This window comes from Dermacentor variabilis, chromosome 1 (genome assembly GCF_050947875.1).
Source record: "Dermacentor variabilis isolate Ectoservices chromosome 1, ASM5094787v1, whole genome shotgun sequence".
NCBI lineage: Eukaryota > Metazoa > Arthropoda > Arachnida > Ixodida > Ixodidae > Dermacentor > Dermacentor variabilis.
The window spans coordinates 98,289,121-98,307,891 of record NC_134568.1 but is presented as its reverse complement, the minus strand read 5'-3'; the positions used below and the strand labels follow the sequence as shown (position 1 = coordinate 98,307,891).

Below are 18,771 nucleotides of genomic sequence, written 5' to 3'. Positions count from 1 at the left end.
AACCCTTACACAAAAATCTGCTTTATTCATGTGGCTTACCCAATTTCTTCTGGTCATGTGTGCTTATGAACACAATGTTCATGCACATTTGTACACAGTTGGCATTCAGTCCTAAAGTGTTTCACAAAAGCAAATACCGAAACATTCCTGCTCAAGATGCCTTACTCTACCTACTTACACAAGGCATACACAGGATACATATTGCCAAGCTGACATTTCCTCTATAGTTCAACATGGTGATCATGGAAAACGCTCGTGCATTTATTAATAGTGTGCGCTCTTAATAGCTCTGTACTGGTCGCTTCTTTTTTTTTTCTTCTCTCTCTCTCCTTTTTCTTTCAGGGCTATTTGAGGGCACTAGGTATGGCCAGAACGGCAGAGGTCAAGCGAGACGCCCGCATTGGAGAAGCCGAAGCACAGAGGGACTCTCAGATCAAGGTGATCTCCTATGGCTTGTATGTAGAGTGGCCCTGCTATGTTTACGTTTTCAAGAGGCATGTGAAATGCAGGATTAGCATACTTCAAAGACATGAGCTTTAAAATGTATGCAGTGAATTTCAGCTGTGTTACAAATTGCAGTGCACATCAATATAAAGGTAAGTACTGCTTGTCACGCCTTCTATGAAAATCAGAGCATCTGTTCATGTCTTCCAAATGGATTTTTCTCCCACAGGCAATAATTCACGTGTACAATCGAACCCACTTATAACGATACCGGTTTTAATAATATATCGGTTGTAACAATGAGAAGCTGCTGCACCGTCAACTTTTGTATGTTTTCCATGGTGAAATAACCCGCATACTACAAGGTCCCGATGTGGCATTATCGGTTATAACGATGAAGTCTGGCTGCTGAGTGTCCGAGCCAAAAGGTAGTGAAATGCGAAATCCTTGAAAAGAAAAAAAGAAAATGAGAAATTCGAGCTGCTGCATGATGGGCCGTTGCTCCAACAGCCGCCGCGCACTCATTTTCCAGCCATCTCCGTGCAGCTCTGTTCCTTTGCCCTGCCACCCCTCAGAACACGAATGGGCTATGCCCATAGCTCTAAGCCGCCCCACCCTCCGAAATACGAATGGACCGCACCAACTGTGCCACCAAGCAGATTGCTCGCATGTTGTTCACTGGCTCCTCATTCATCCTTACTCCCCCCGCCACTTCCCTGCTGCCGCTGAACCATGCTCCCGCAAGGGTTGCATAAGATAGTGCTAGCCTTTCCTCCTTCCCTCAAAAACCACTTCTCTCCTCATTCAGCGCAGTTCTGCGAACAGCTTAATCGCTCGCGTTCGTCATAGTTGGTTGTGTCGAAGTCATTCCTGGGCATGCGGTTTCTCAGCCTCGCTTGACTCACTGCCAAAACGGAAGATGGCTGATCCACCTGCTGAGCGTCGGCAATGCACGACATTGCCAGTGAAAAGAAAGGGCACAGCTATAGATTTGGAAACTAAGTGCTTCTAATTGATGAGATGACTGTCGAGAATGTGCCTGCATCAAATAGCAACGGCGACGGCGACAGTGATGACGCGGTTGGGCAGGCTGCCTCAACGTTGTCCTCATAGGAGGCTCAACAGATGATTCAGTCCCTCCGGGGCTTCGTTTTTGCGAGGAACCTTCCGCTGCACTGTGTCGAGCATCTGGATGCCTTGAAGAAGGATGTCAGCAAGCTTCGCATATAGCGTGCAAGGCTGACGAACGTAGGCCTTTCTCGTGCAAGCCAGTGAGAAGTATGTGGCGAGATGCTTGTGGCGATCTCTCCTCATTGTTTCTTATGGATTTCTCATGCTGACAGGCTGCCGCGGCAGCCTTCTCGCACTTTTTAAAAGGCCCCTTTCAGGGCCACCAAAGCGCTGCCTTAGCGGTGCTTGCATATCGCTTGCCACCCATGTCACCTCTTTGCAGTTGTTATAGCAGTGCCATTCTTTAACACCGACAGCCGCAGCTTGTTACGCGCGATTGGAGCACCCAGGAAGCAGTTAAACGAGTGAACACGAGTGGCAGCCAGATGAAGGAAATAGACGGAGGATGGGGAGGGGCATCAGCATCCCCGCCATTATAGTTTTCTCACATCAGCTCTGCCATCCCCCTATTTCGATTTTTTCATGCAACCCGGTTATAACAGTTATTGGTTATAACAATGGAATTTTTGTGGTACTTGAATATTGTTATAAGTGGGTTCAACTGTACCAAGTTTTTGGGTAAAAGGTCTGTACAATGCTGTCAACTTACAATGTTCACAACCTGTAAATCTGGTTACCCCAACTGAATATTATACAGTGCAATCCACTTTAAGTGATATTCTATGTATTTCTAAGAGTCTCGTCAATGTGGAAAGTGGAATATTTGTAGAAGGTTGTAGATAAACACTGACTATTGTGATATTTACTCGGCCAAACCGAACTTCACATGCTATGTATTCTGGGATGTCTGATGCTGCGGCACTTAATAATGCTGAGGGCAGGTCTCTTCGAACACAGATCGCTCTGCTCATTCCTGAAGATCGAGAGGATGTATAAACAACATAGTTAGCTAGTCTAAAAGTGTTGTTTACACCGGCCTCTGTAATACATAACACTGGAAAGGAAAACTGAGCCACCAGTCTTCTAAAATCCGCACTCATAGAACAAAGACTATTCGTGTTCCACTGGAATCTGGTGACATTTTGATTTAATCATGCCCCACGTGTGCTGTGGTTGACGTAGTTTTTCAATATCACTTGTTGCATCGACAATATGGGTTTGACCTCCCGGAGCCTGTGGAATCACTGTAAAAGCTTACTGTGCTATCACCTTGCAGTGTGGCTGACACTGCAATGTGTCAAAAGAGATCTGCCTTTTCGAAATGTGCAGGCACAGGTGTACCAATGATTGCTGCTTCTGCATGGGTACAGTGATGCCTATGTAAATAAGCATCAGAACCCATTGTAATCGCGTAGTGGCTTTGGTGTTGCGCTGCTAAGCCTGAGGGCATGGGATCAAATGCAGGCCACAGTGGTCACATTTCAATGGAGTGAAATGCAAAAACGCCTTTGTGCCGTTCATTGGGTTCACATTGAAGAACCCCATATGGTTGAAATTAATATGGAGCCGTTCGCTATAGCCTGCCTCATAATCAGATCATGGTTTTGGTGTCTAAAACCCCAGAATTTAATTATTAATCTGATATGCATGAGGAGCAGAATGGCGGGCTCAGCAAAGAAGTTGACAGGTGCACCTGGGAGTGTGCATATTCTGTAAGAGTCCACCTAGTCGGCTGTCAATTTCAGCTGCTGCTGATTGGCTGGAACTGAACGAGTGAACATGACACAGGCAAAAGGAGAAAGCTGCTCCTCAATTTTATGTGAAATGGACAGTCAACTTGGTCAAATCTTAGAGAATACACTATGGCCTATTATCGCCAGCCCTATCGCTGTAAAGTATCACTTGTAGTCTCGACAGTGCATTTGATGTAGTGCATTAGTGGAATTGGAAGCATATTGCAGGATTTTACAGTGAAACCTTGTTAAAACGTAGTTGGCGGGGTATGTGGATTGGATATGCACTAAGCGATATACTTCTGTCAAAGCAGTGTAGTATGATTGTGGTGAAAGTAAACTCAAACTAATTAACTGACAATGGCAGATGAGCAGCTATAGACTTACTGACCATAAAATAACTTAATTCTCACTCAAACACACTCAGGTAAGTTTTGTTTGCAAGCTAGCAGTAAAAAATCTGATGTTCGCTTGAGGACATGGAAACCTTGCAACAAAGACGGCATCTTCATACTCAATAAGGCCACGAGCCAGTTTCTCTGAGGCCCCATTTCTTTGCGCACGTGGTCACGATGGTCAACGCATGTGCCGCGTCGGATACAGAAGGGCCATCATCGACTTGCATGTCGTCATTGGGGACGACGTGGAAGCACCAGAACCTATCAGAGCAGGAAGCAAGTCATGGCCACCATGTTTTGACGTCACTATCGGTGGTGAAGGTTTGTGCGCCGCAATTTCATTAGCTACAGTCTGCACAAGCATTTTGCCGATTCCACACTTGTGCGCTCTGAAAAATAAATTACTCACTAACCGTTTGGCATGTGGTAAGCGACTTTGACTTAAGTGATAAGCCAATACGTTAAGTTCAATGGTGGCAGGGTGCGGGATTCATTACGACTATATTTAAACCTGTATTACTTGCTAAGCAGGTACGTATTAATGAGGTTTTACTGTAATAACCAAGAGACAGTGCCGATCTGTTGCCTCTGTGTTGACTCTGCAGTCACTGTGTTGACTCTGCAAGCTAAGTGCTGCAACCATTCACTGCGTGTACAACCAGAAATGGCATGGGCCTGAAGAGGCGCTCACACAAATGCGTATAGCAGGTGTCCCAGCAAAGTATGTTTGAGTTTAGTTTCAGTTTATTATTCATTCAAGATATGTAGTTGGTTGTTAGTAGTATACAGGCGAGGGTCCCAAATTCAGACTGCAGCGGGACCCTTGGTTAACAAGATTGGTACAAAATGATTAATTAATACAGCAGTGTAAAATTATGCAATCTATAAGTAAATAAAAAGTTAGCGAAGTAGTGAAAAGGAATAAATTCGATTTTATACAAGGAGTCGTACATGTAAAATAAAAAAAAAAAATTTGCACATTACCAATCTAAATTGTATAAACCTATTTAACAGATTAAGTACACACTTTCTATACAATGTAATTTAATCAGGACAACTAGTTATACAAAATGAAATTTTAAGTTCATATTTGAATGCATGCAAAAATGTTGATGTAAGGGCATTGGGTAAGTCATTCCACAGTTTAATCGCCGAGAAGGAGGAAGTCATTTTGCCATAGTTCGTGTTGCATTTAGGTAATAGAAAGTTGAGATTATGGGCAAACCTAGTGCTATTGGTATTTGTGAACAACCTAGAGTCTATGAATCAGAACGCGAGCTGTTAGGTAATTTAAATAGTAATAAGTAAATGAAATTTAAACAAGCCAGATATAGGAAGAATGAAGTTACCTTGAAGGAGCAGAGCAGCATTAGAGTAAAAATAACTGTGGGTAATAATGCGAATGGCCTGGTTCTGAATGTGTTGTATGGACGAAAGGTGACAGTTATATGTATTTCTCCACGAAGTAATGCCATATGTGATCTGGCTATGTATGAATGCAAAGTATAAAGACAATAAGGCGTGAACAGAAAAAAATTAACTGGATTTAATGAGAGCTCTTATGCCAAAAGTAGTTTTTTGCTTAACATAAGCAACATGATTATTAAACTCCAAGGTAGGATCTAATTTTATGCCAAGGAAAGTTACACAATCAGCCGCTGGGATTAAACGATAGCGTATGCATACTTGCGGTAGATAAGGGAGAACTCTTTGGGATGTTTTAAAAATCATGAACAGAGTTTTAAGCGGGCTTAAAATTAGGTTGCTTAAAAAACACCATTGAATTACTTTGGTCAATTCGTTGTTCAGCTTAGTGATTAGCGTTAACGATTTGTGCGACATATGCTATATACACAACATATGTGATATAGGCATGTTGCCTTTAAGAAGACAAGTCCACTTGTCGAAACGTTGGCTCCTGCTTTCACCTTGTTCTCGTTTTGCTCGTCTTGAATTTCCATCTCCCGCCTTCACCGTGTTTTCGTTGTTTTTCATAATAAAGTCTCTTACATTTTTTTAGGTTATTCAACAGATTACTACATTTTTATACCTAAGTTTTAGACACACATTGCATGGCTTTTTTTTAGTATTTCTATATAGATTATCTTCCTTTTGCATGCTAGTTAACAAACCTTTTGTTAAGCAGGGATTATGCTGAAATTTAAATATTTTCTTGCATTTGACAGTTTTAGTATTTGCATACACAGCTTTAAGAAACAAGGAACAGAAATTCTCTAGTGCTCTTTGAGGATCACGCAAGTTCCCAATGTAAGTCCATTCAGTATCATGAATTGTATTTTTAAAGTTTCCTGATTTAAGCTAGAAGTAAAATGGCACGTGTTATAGTGAGGTAGTTTTGCGGCGAAAGTTACAAGTACGGGAAGATGATCAGTGATAGTTGGCAATATGTGCTTAGTTGGCAATTTCTGCTCGTAGATTGTACTAGATCAGTGGCGCCACGCAGCAGCAGGTACCGTGTTTCAAAGAACTGCCACCGGTTCTCACTTACCATAAAATCCTGAGAGATAGCCCACCTAAATTCGAGAGAAAATGAGTGAAAATATGAGGTGGGCTAACTTTCAGTGTTGTGGGTAACTTTTAGGTGGGTAATTATCAGTTACTTTAAACCGGGAGCTTAGTCAGGAGTGGGTTATCCTTCGGGGGTTGGGCATCTCTCAGTATTTTACGGTAGTAGGCTGTTGTACAAACATGCACACACGCACTGGGAAATAAGTTCATGCATCGTCTGCTCTGCCGCTGTGCTTCCCTCCCTTAGTTAGGGTAGCCTACACTGATAATATAGCCCACATCAGCATGGCTTGTTTAGCAGAATTTCAGTTTTATCTCATCTGAAACCCATTTACCAAGAGAAAAAAAAAATTGAAACTGGAAATTAGTTGTAGCCAGTGTGATGTAATTAAATTCTTGTTAAATTTGCTTTCTGCCTATCTATTGCAAAAATTGATGTTGCTGAAGTAGCTGACTGTCATCAACAATATTGTTGTAAGCTATTACTATAAAATGGATTGCACTGTACCTGAACTGAGCAGTAACCTTGTAATGCTGAATGGAATGTATGTATGTATCTGACACATTGAGTTTGATGCCTCACAATGCTGACTGAAGAGCAAGAAATTTAATGCAGAGCCCATGTTTCATGCATCTCAATCCTATGTATGGGGTATCCTGGTAGAATGCAAAAACATTGCTGCAACATAGGAGCTGCTGCATAGTTTAAAAGTATTAAGAATTAAGCCTTAAACTGAACGTTCAAACAGCAAATAAATGGAAAGATGCATTATGCATTATTCAAAGTACTAAATTTCAAAATTTATTCTTGGTTTAGAGGACAGATTCAGCTCAGTGAAAATGTACCTTGCCTTTGGTCATGCCACAAAAGCAGACAGCAGCCATTTAGACTGCATGAAAGTGAACACCAAATCAGGCACACTGCAGGGTATTATTTTAGACTGCAATCCATAATATCATATGCCTAGAGGTATTTGTTTATTTGTTGCCAATTTGCTCTGAAAACCAGTTGCACCAAAGTGAGAATTTGATCATTTTTGTATTGGATGAAAATTATGTTGTTATATGCAACTTATTTTTGCATCATGACAGTGAAAAAATTTATATTTTTAATGTGACTGTTATAAGTGACGTAGATTGTTGTGTGGTTTAACGGTAGACAGGTACTGTATGTGCAGCATGTTAGTGCAAACAGTAACTCCAGTACCCTTATTTCTTAGGAAGCCCTGGCTGAGGAAGAGCGCATGGCATCACGCTATCTCAATGACACTGAGATAGCCAAGGCTCAACGTGACTTTGAACTCAAGAAAGCAGCTTATGACATGGAGGTTAACACCAAGGTTAGTGATGATTGTTATCTAGCTTATTTCTGGTGCAATGATGTGCCATTGCACCAAACAAAAAACATGGTAGCCATCAAGCCCCCTACATGTTGCATTTTTATCAAGGAGCAGCTGTTTTTGTTGCTGAGATATTAGTTTGAGCCTGGTTTGATGCCCACATTTTAAGTGCCCTAGAACACCAGCTGAGATCTGAGCACATTAGCTTCAAATGGTTAGTCTCAGTGCACTGATGCCACTTGTGCATGTCAAATGGCATTTAGTGCAGTGCCTTTTACATAAGCTGGTGAACTTGCTCATGAGACTCATTGTGCTTGATATGCTTGGTGTGCAATGGTCTATATTTTTGGTTTGAGACAAATATGGTTCGTTATATCCTTTGGTAGAGCAATTTTACTTTTTTAAAAAAGTACTGACACAAAATTCGTTGGGCTGTTTTTTTGTGCTCGATGAGCAGCTATTGACCCAGTGATCAGGCTAAAGAAACGCATTTACTTCAGCGTATGACGATTGTTTAGCTATATGCTCGTATCTCATCACCAGTCGTGGTTTCGATTTTGGTGATCACATGAGTGTGCAGACCTATGACTCACACTAGCGCGCAATCTACCATGCCATCTGTGTTCCTGTTTTGTCTGCTTGTCTGGTGACAAACCTGTGCATTGCTGCACCATTTTAATGCTTGATTGGACAGAAGTTCACTATGCAGCATGATCTCGGCATTAGCTTTAGCGTGTCCGAAAACTTGCTATTTGTGGTGTGCTGGGTAACCAAAGCAGTGTACGGCAGGCACAACGGTGGTAGCGACATCTGGTGATGCAGTGCCTAACCAGAGAGCACACAAAACTAATATTGAAACTTGCATATTCTAACTGCTGGCGTAAGGGGTTGGTATGTAATCACATAAGGGTGATTCCACGACGGATCAAATATGCATGTTCACTTGATTTCTTTGTTTTGTCTGATCTTTTTATGTCATGTAGGAATATTCAAATTGCAGGGAACTCAAATTTTTATTCCTGAAAAGCGTTCCTAGCAAGCCAAAAAAATATTTCAAGGTGGCGGCGCGAGCGTCCTCCCATTGCTTACTACAATATTTTCCAATTCCATAGCTGAATTAAATGCAAACTAAAACCATTGCGTCAAAAACCTCTTCTACTCATTTTAGTACACTTCACAGTAAATTAGTTCTATGCATTTTGTATGCTGTCCACAATTGAAAAAAAAAATGTAAAAATTCCAAACATGGCCCAAATCAGAAAAATTTAATAACTTTGATGCATCTTGGCACATTTTCTATTTCACACAAAAACTTGAAAAAAGTGTCAAACATAGAATGTCTTCGCAACATTTATACAAAATATTATCTTCCTACATTAAACACAAGAGACGAAGAAAAATAGTTTTTCCAAAAAGCTCAATTCAAAAAATAAATGAGCGGCAGTTCCAATTTTTGAAAAACATTTGGATGGAAGTGCACTTATGTCGGGCATAACACGAGTGCTTTATTCACAAAATATGGCATATACATACACACGGACGCACACATGCGCACAGCACTCACGCGCGCACGTACACACACACACTCGCGCGCACGCACACACACACTCGCGCGCACGCACACAGGGTCCTGAATATTTGGCTGTGCATGTTAAAAAAAAAATTTTGCACTCACCGCTGTACCGTTCTTGCTCAAATTTTGTAGAACGATCGCATTTTGGCGTCAGCTTTGTTGAGCGTGCTGTCTTAGTGCCGCGATGACTCATTCTGTTTTAACATTTACTCTTTCAAAAAAAAGAAAAGGCAAGTTGCCACAAATGAAGGAAGGTTTACCTAGGTTTTTTCTTGTTGCAAGAACAGACCCAAGAGAGAATAAGCTTGACACTACTTGTCATGCATGAACAAATTTAGTGCGTGTCCTTTGCAGTTAGTATTTGAAAGGGTTTAATCACCGTCAGCTGGCTAGCGGCAGTTCTCACAAAAGACAGCGCATGTCTGCTTCACTGATCATGGGCACGCATCCACACATGCCATGACTGAATTCCCGGCACACTCTGCACTGACTCCACTCCACTGACTCCTGCTAACGATGCTCCTCGATGGCTGCAGCAGGCGCATGAAGCAGGGCCACATTCTTGAGGTTGCCGCCAAGATGGGAGACCTTCTCATGTGCCGACTTAATGGACTTAATTCCAGACCTCTGGTTATGCAGGAGAGCTTGGTGCTTAAGGAGTCTACTCACACTGTCACAGGCATTGTTCCCATGCCCGGTAGCCTTGCGGTGGTATATTTGAGTGGCACAGCTATTTTTAAAATGGCTTGCTGCACCATTGCTGACGTAAAAAAAAGAAAGGCAACTAGGAAATAGTGCAAGGATTGCTTGCAAATTTACTGTAAAGCATTAGGCGCAGCCAAGAAGAAATATTATTCACGGGACTTGCCCTCACTTATTAGGAATAATCTGAAAAAATTCTGGCAAATAATGTCTCCCTATAAGTCTACTACAGTCGCTGACCGTTTATTCGAACCTCACGGGGACTGCGGAAATGTCCAAATAAACAAGTATCCGGAAAAGTAGATTAAGCAAAAATAAAAAAAGAAATCCTTTACTTCCACGCACTTATTCGGGCTCGGCAGTAGGCTTGAAGAAATTGTGAATGCGTCGTTGCACGCTGTTTTGTTTACCCGCAATCAGATAAGCCTGAATCTTGGAGAGGGTTGTACAGTCACTGTAGGCGGCTGAAAGCACAATCATTGCATGTACACGCTCCGCATGCAACGGCAGCGTAGCACATAGTGAGTCATCTTCCAACTCGGAGTCATCGTCCGGCGGTGCAGCGGAAACCTGACTAATGATCTCGCCGTCGTCGAGTTCTGCGCATGTCAGTGCAGCAGTATCAGCACCTGTGAAAATGTGAAATGAGACGGTGTCTGGAATCGCAATGCAACCACTGTGCAGGTCTCGGCAGAACATTTTTGGCGTCAGTAGGGACCACATCGGAAGGCGACAAATCCTAGGCGTCCCAGCACTCGCTTGCCGGCATTCCCCAGCACAGTCTGCGCGAGCACTGTCGGCGCCATTAGACACTTGACGCGATGTTTCCGTATGCCACGTTGCATCACCGCAACCTCGACACAGCACACAAAGCAAACATCACCACGCCGTCACGCCGACACCAGTCGCACAAACGAAAAACGCAGCCTACTCACAGCGTCGTGCATGAAGAAAGAAACAAATCAGCTGCTGGTTTGCCTTTACATGGCTTACTAAGCTGAGGCCGGAACTGCTGTAGCTACGAACCAGGCAGAAATGATGATGATGAGCGGGGATTTGCAGGAGCGCTACTTCGTGGCGCAGCAAGGAGGCTCCGTTCAAAACAAAAATGGCATTCAGCAAGTCGAACCATGCACCGGTCAGAGTCGGGGCATGGTGCTCTCAATCGAGTTGGCTCAAGGAGTGTCCGAAAAATCAGACGAGAGGTCGCAAGGTGTCCAAACTTTGGGCAGTTGTTATACATTATGGTCTATGGGGAGAATGGCAGTGCCACGAAGCAGACCGAATAATCGAGCATGTCCGAATTTTTGGAGTCCGAAAAATCAATCGGCGACTGTAATCGCATTACGATACATGATTCAAAACAATTTCCGATTCTGTGGTTGCTTTCAATGCATATTTTGCGTCGGTTTTTACACAAGATTGTTCCAGTGTTCCATTTGTTCCTAAACAGCCCTTCCCTTTCATGACTCAAATCACCATCACTGCCGAAGGTATCGTGATCCTCATCACGAATCTTAAGGTTTCTACTTCAACTGGCATTGATCGCATCAACTCTAAAATACTGAGGAATACTACTGATATTTTGAGTCGCTTTCTGTGTCTCCTCTTTAACCAGTCTGTATCATCAGGGGAGCTGCCTAAGGACTGGAAGATTGGTAAGGTAGTTCCCCTATTTAAGTCCAGTGACAAGCACTCACCCTGTAATTATCGACCCATCTCACTAACATGCATATGCTGCAAATTACTTGAACATATTATAGCTTTTCATATCTATAGTCACCTTGAGTCAAATAACTTTTTTCTCTAATAGCATGGCTTCAGAAAAGGCTACTCATGTGACACTGTTAGTTGAATTCACGACTGACCTTCACTTTAACATGAACTCTAACAATCAAACCGATTGCCTCTTTCTTGATTTCGCGAAGGGGTTTGATACTGTACCTCATTGCCATTTAATTCCCAAATTGTTTTCCCTTTGTTTTGATTCATTAACACTCTCTTGGCTGCGTAACTTCTTGTCTTCGCATCAGCAATTTGCACTGGTCAACAACATTTCGTCTAACCTCTGCGACGTCAGGTCCGGTGTCCCCCAAGGCAGTGTGCTAGGTCCATTACTCTTTTTAATATACGTTGACTTGCTCGCTAACCTTTCATCCTCAGTTAGGTTGTTCGCTGACGACTGCGTCATCTACCGCAATATTAAGTGTTTCGATGATCATCTTACTCTCCAAAATGACCTTGAACTAACCTATAGATGGTGCGTAACTTGGCAAATGTCCCTTAATGCCTCCAAATGCAAGTTAATCTCATTTAGTCAAAAGTGTGTTCCACTATTCAGTGTTCCACTATTTGATTAATAATACCGTAGTTTCGGCTGCTCCATCATACAAATATTTCGGCATTTATCTTTCATTGGACTTATCCTGGACAACACATGTAGCAACTGTCCAATCCAAAGCTTCTCAATCCCTAGGTTACCTGCGTAGAAACTTGCGTAACGTGCCATCTATTGTACGAAAACTAGCATATCTTACTTACGTTCGCCCACAAGTAGAATACGCTTCATCCACATGGTCACCATATCAAGATTATCTAATCCATATGTTGGAAGCCGTTCAAAATAGGGCAGCCAGGTTCATCTCTGACAACTGTGACTATCATTCGAGCATTACCCGAATAAAACAAGACCTTGCATTTCAGTCATTAGAAGATCGCTGTGTCGTTGCTCTTTTATGTCTGTTTCACAGGTACAGTCAACGACCGATTTTTCGGACCCTCTAGGGGACGTAAAAACGTCCGAAAATTCAGGCAGTCCGAAAAAATGAATGCATGCAAAAAACGGACTTTTCTTCTTTTTTTCTTGGATCTAGAGGTAAAGGGCGAAGTACCAGGCTTCCGAAACCCTGCCAAAGCATCAGTGAAGTGGCTATAAAAAGAGGCGTTCAAAAACTCTGTATGTAGCCGACTGCCGGTTTATTATGTAGTACATGTGCATCGTCGGGCAGCCGGTGTTATTGCTGCAGTGGCTTGAAGAACTTGATTGTTGTTTGGACGGCGTTCCGGTTGCATGCGTTCATATTCGCCTCGATCTGAGCAAGGGTCATGTCAGCACTGTACACCGATGAGTCAACAGTGCTCGCGTCAACTCGGCGCAGGCATTGGCTCCTCATTTTCAACATCGGAGTCTTCTGAGTCCACAACCTGATGGACGATTTCCTCGTCAGTCAGTTCTGCCAAGAAGTCGAGCTCGTTATCAGCGTCAACAAACTGTTCAAAAGTTATTTCCGCGGGTATGGAAACCCCAGCAGAGCGGAGCCGATGCCGAACTCCTTGCTCACGTCAGCCTGCAATCGGCCGCTCACGGCTTGCTTAATAACGGCGGCTTTCTTCTCCATCGTTAACCGACGGTACTGCTTTCCGCGCTTCGATGCCATCGACGAGGACGACGAAGACGGAGTGGGGGCCATCGAAGGCAAGCGAAATCCTCAAGTTGCGAACAGTGGAGTTCGCTGACGAGCGTCGAAGCACTTAGGATTAGCGTCGCAGAACACACTTGACACAACAGTACAACCACACACCACACTAGCCAAAACGTGGCCTGCGCAAACGAAATGGCGCCGCTCCGGAAACTCCGCCGGAGGCGGAAGTACAGTGTACTAGAATGGGGCAGTGTGTTCAGGAAGCGCTCGCCGCTGCGGCGCTTCACATAGATAGCACGAGATGGCGCTGTAGGAACATGGGCTGTACGGAACGTACAGCGCAGTGCCAGCGCTGCATGCTGATATTTTGATAATCGTTTTCTGTCACAATCAAATAGACGTGCAAATGCTCAGCAGATGTTAAGATGCATCCCCGAAACTCGCTTCATATAAAAGATGAATTGTATGTGCACTCCTGGCGCATCTCAACGCCCATTAGACGCATTTATTAACCTGACAGCAAAGGTTTTGCAGACACCGAAGTAGTGGCGTAAAGCCGCTAAATTTGTTTTGAGCCACACTGCCACGTAACCAGGTATTATTCGGACGGAAAGCTCGGCTGGAAGTAACGCCGTAGTAAAGGACATCAAATTGATTTAAACCAACTCTGATTCCAGGTGCACACATTTTCTTTTGCGGTTCGCATTCATAAAAAAGCGGCCGAGGCATCCGCGACCCAACGTCAAGCGCTTAATTCCTCAGTCACTGTTCTAGGAGAGAAGACAAAACACTATGTACGTACATAGCCCAAAGCCAAAGAGCTTCCCTGCTTGGCATTTACATTCTTTCGCAATAAACATTTGTCCCTCGTTCTTTCATTCTGTTTCGCGAGCCCCCCGCAACTACATTTGCACAGTTTATTTGTGAATTTTTTTTATTTACATCATGAAGTGTTCCCGAACGTCAGGTTCATGCACGAGTATGAGACACACCGACATCCTACATTTCTATGGAACGAATAAAACAGGTAGGAATGACGCCAAGTAAAAGGGATCTCTGCAAAACTACACACAGTATGCCAAAACGCAGAAAAACAGTGCAAGTACATTCCTATACCCAAAAAATGGAGACCTACAGCGGAATTAATATGCGCAAATAAATTACTTAATTCATTTTTAATGATATTCACAAAATTAGCTTTTTGAATGCACTAGAAAAAGTTGTGCATTCAGACGAAAATGACAAAGAAGGGTCAGCATACATATGTTGCACCAGCCTGCTAAGAAAAGTGCAATTTCTTTTTTCCGTCGTGCTTCTCTTCACTGATTAACACCTTTAACGCAAAAGTGCAGCCTTTTTAGGACATAAAAACGCACAACTGCTGATGTGAAATCATCAGCATGTAATTTGCAGCCTATGGCATAGCCAAATTTAAAGCTTTCACTAGAATCATGACATCAACTATGCTGTCGCTGCAAAGCTCCTCTTGAAAGCTCCTACCTGAAAAAGGTTGTAAATATATTCCCTCAAGTTTCTTTAGTGCTTCGAAAGGCAACTTGGAGGGATACAGCAATCCTCCCCTGTCACAAATTTCGTGAATTATGAGACTGCTACTGACACTAGAGTTCTGCAAAAGAAGAGAGCGGCAGTAGTCACATTTCTTGCGAATAAAAAATTTCTGCGGGACATACCTTAATTGCCATATATAATGGATGAGGCGGTCATCGCTCCTTTCCTCCACATGAGCCCGGTGCTCTGCCGGAGTATTGTTTAGCCTTTGCTCTACCAGCATCAGATTTCCAGCTTCAACTAACTCGTCAATTGTGACGCAATGTTCCCTTGTCAGAATTATCAGGTGAGTGAAGTAGCGATACCAAATCTTTACCGACCTCTGTGTTCCCTGTTTGCATTGCCTTCGCCAAGATATAAAAAAGGCAATTCACAACAATAAAAAATTGAGACAGCATTGGGTGATCGTTGGATCCGCACAACTACCTCACAAGAAGTTCTCCAACTTTTATTGGCTTAGTCTAGATGTCACTATAGGTATTTAAAACCCTTTCCTTCCAAGTATTCTAACAAAGCCAAAGTGCTGCACAATGTCACACGGAGCCTATCTGCCGTCGACTGGCTCAAGCCGCAAAGTCCTTTTGGAATGGAAAGCATATTTAGTGCCAGCGAACAAAGACAGAAGGGAGACGACACCACAATGCGCTAACTTGAACAACTTGATTTTCAGGAGACACCCACCTATTTAACCCATGCACAGTTGAATAGGCGAGTGTTTCCAGAAAATCAAGTTGAAGTTAGCGCATTGTGGTGTCGTCTCCCTTCTGTCCTAGTTCGTTGGCGCTAAATATGCTTTCCAAGTCAGTCTACCAACACGCCCAACAAATGGCAATCCTTTTGCATGCGACTCCCAACGAGACAGAAACTCGAGGAATTCCTTCAGAGCCCTTCAGAGGAAGCACATGGCAAGCACGCTGCAACTGGCCGCAACACACAGAGAATGCGGCCGTACAGCCCGTGCGACTGCAGCGCTGCCGCATACATCCGGGACCTGTCTACGCTTCCGGCTTCAAAGCGGTGCGTGGCGCGCTCCGCCGTCTGAACACACTGCCCCTATCTAGTACACTGTAGCGGAAGTGCGGCGATAACATAGCCAGCGTGGCCAGACCAAATCGGTGCGTGACGTCTAGATTCGGCTAGTTGTGGTTCAAAGCGGTGATATGCTTCGGCTGCAAGTCGATTTCCTTCGCAAGGGCGCTGCGCGAGGAGCCAAAGGACCTTCCGTCGCGTCAAAAAGTCCGGAAAATTGGACGGCGGGGGGTTCGAGCGTCCGAAACTTCAGATGTCCTTATACATTGATTCTATGGGGCTCGTGGCAGTGCTGCGAAGACGTCCGAAATATCAGGCATGTCCGAAAATTTGGGCGTCCGAAAATTCAGCCGTTGACTGTACATTTATAGTAATTACTTTCACTGTTTGCCGCTTCATGCCTCCTGTGCACACATCTAATCGCATTCACAACGCACTTAGTTTCATGTGCATTCATGGTGAAACGCAAGCATTTAACCCTTTGAGGGTCGAATTATTTTGAAAAAAACTTTTCCAGGTGGTCAAATTACTTTATTGCGGATCTTGAATGTACAAGAAGTATAAAGTCGGGAATAAATAGTAAAAAAAAATTAGGAACAGTATTTGGGTGCCAGCATCACTCAGAACTGCAAAATGTTGAATAGTATTTCAGAGTGTGGTACTCCTTGAAACACGGGTCTCCGCGCAGGGCCTTATCGCAGTCTGCACACCTAAAATGCGGGTATGTTCTTCTCTTGGAGCGAAGAGTTGTGTTGGCGCACACATGACATCTCTGCGTGCGGCTGCCTTGGGCTGAGGTCTCAGGCACCCTCTCGCATAAGCGCGTTGCCGCAGAGAGCGAGAATACCTCGTGAGCGGCGGTGATAAGCAAGCTAAGAGGAGCGTCAGTCAAGATAGAAATCAACTTCCGCCACCCCTGCGATAGCGTGGGGACAAAAAGAAAAATCACGTTTCGCGAGCCTCCGTTGCGATTGCGCGGAGGAACCGAAACCGCAAAAGCGCGTTGCCGCTGAGAGCGAGAACACCTCGTGAGCGGCGGTTAGAAACATGCTAAGAGCAGCGCCAATCAAGATAGAGATCAACGTCCACCACTTCTGCAAGAGAGTGTCGACAAAGAGAAAAATGACGTTTCACGCGCCTCTGTTGTGATCACGCGGCGAAACCGAAACCGCAAAAGGGGTGTAGCCGCAGTCTGTGCAACGCGCTGAAGCTAGAAATCAGTTCTGTTTATCTCCCCAAGAAGGTAGCACAAATTTCAAACGCTTCTTCTAAGTCCTAAGACGTGGCAGCACCTCTCAGTAAGCACGCATCGTCATTATGGTGCGAAATTTCAAACGGAGGGTCGAAACCGTACCCGTACGGCAAAGACCTTGCGGGACAGAAAACCGCCACCGTACATGTACGGCTAAAACCTTCAAAGGGTTAACTCATTACTACTACCAAGAGCTATTGCACATTGGAACAGTCTCCCGGATCACATTGCATCCATCTCCAATCGTGAAACATTCTGTGATAACCTGAATTCATTACGTATTGATATTGTATAACGATGTAGCACTTTGCTATTTTTGTCATGTAATTACTTTTGCCCCCCATACTCAGTACCCTTCAGTGGGCCTGTAAGGTAATGTGAATAAATGAATAAATGTATGTTACATGACAGCAGATGTGTGCTTTTTCATCTAACGCTTCGTGCAATCTACCTAGAGCGTAGCAGGTGTGTACTGTGTCTTGATGCATGTTGTCACTTATGACAGCAAAGCTGTGTGTTGCTTAAGGAAGAAAAAAAAAAACGCGGCTTCAGACGGGACGTAAGACGAAGTGGTGCTTTCCTTGTTGTGGCGACGCAGGTGAAAATGGAGATTTGTTTCTTGTGCCAATGGTACAATTGTATTTCATTTGAGAGGACAGTCCAGTTTTCCACAAAATCAAAATGCAGAAAAATGCTTCTGCGGTGCTCGCACTTCTTTGCCTCATGAATTGCCACTGCTTGAGTGCAGTGTATGTATTCGTAAGGAATCAATTTGGTCACCCATTTGCTGAGCTCTTTCATAAAAAGGGTTGGATACATCTCCTTCATCAAATCACCGCTTTCCCAAATGACAAATGTGACCTCGTCCTGGTTGACCATTCCCAAACTGGCCAAAGTGGGGCTTTCACTCCATGGGCAGTGCTCACATTCACCTAACACACAATCTGGGGTGGGAGGGCCTCAAAAGCACAATGCTTTCATGCCTTCCAATGAGATTTCCATGCCGGTTACATTCTCAAGTGCAGAGACACAAAGGTTGGCATTAGCGCAAGAAACGCAAATGCAAACCTTGTTGTAGTGTGAGCAACACCCATTTTGGATGCAGGCTGTAAAACTTTTACAGGGCGATGGCACTTTCAGGGTGAACTGCTTTGGAAAGCTGGAATGTCTCAAGGATGGAAGGTGTCATAAACTGCTTTGAGACATACTCTCTCTGGCCATTCGTGATGACTGACACAATGTCCTTCATGTTAGGAATCTTCTGAGTGCACCCAAGTTCGTCCTTGGTGAAATAGTCGAGCGCAGCTTGATATCCGATGGGCTTAAGAGCTCGTGTACAGATCAAAATCTGACCGCATTCCACGATTCTCGCATCAATTTAGGGCCTTTCTCATTATGTATGTTGTGACAGCTGGGATTGCCTCTTGAATGCATTTGTTTTCAACTTCTCATGGCATGATGGCTAAAAAACGGTGGCGCTCCATACAGGACCTTGAAGCCTCATATGCTTTGTGGGGACGCGCGAGAGTGATATGTTTTTCCCGCATAGCGCGTCTCCTGTAATCCGGCTTCGCGGCGTGGCCTGGCGCCCGCAGCGGTTGGAGTGGTTGAGGCGCAGTACGAGAGATGGCGCGAGTGTTGCGCTGCTAACGCCGCCGACAGGCGGGGTTACTTGGGCGCCGCAAGACAAGGCGCTCTCTCTTGGGGTT

General features: G+C 44.1%; 1 protein-coding gene across 1 annotated transcript in view; it reads left to right on the top strand.

Annotated features, from left to right (window-relative positions):
- Positions 1–18,771, top strand: part of Flo1 (flotillin-1) — a 103,113-nt gene that overhangs the window by 21,887 nt on the left and 62,455 nt on the right. The window contains exons 6-7 of the mRNA XM_075691215.1: positions 343–438; positions 7,396–7,515. Of these exons, the coding sequence (XP_075547330.1) occupies positions 343–438; positions 7,396–7,515 (216 nt within the window). The remainder of the gene's footprint in view (positions 1–342; positions 439–7,395; positions 7,516–18,771) is intronic.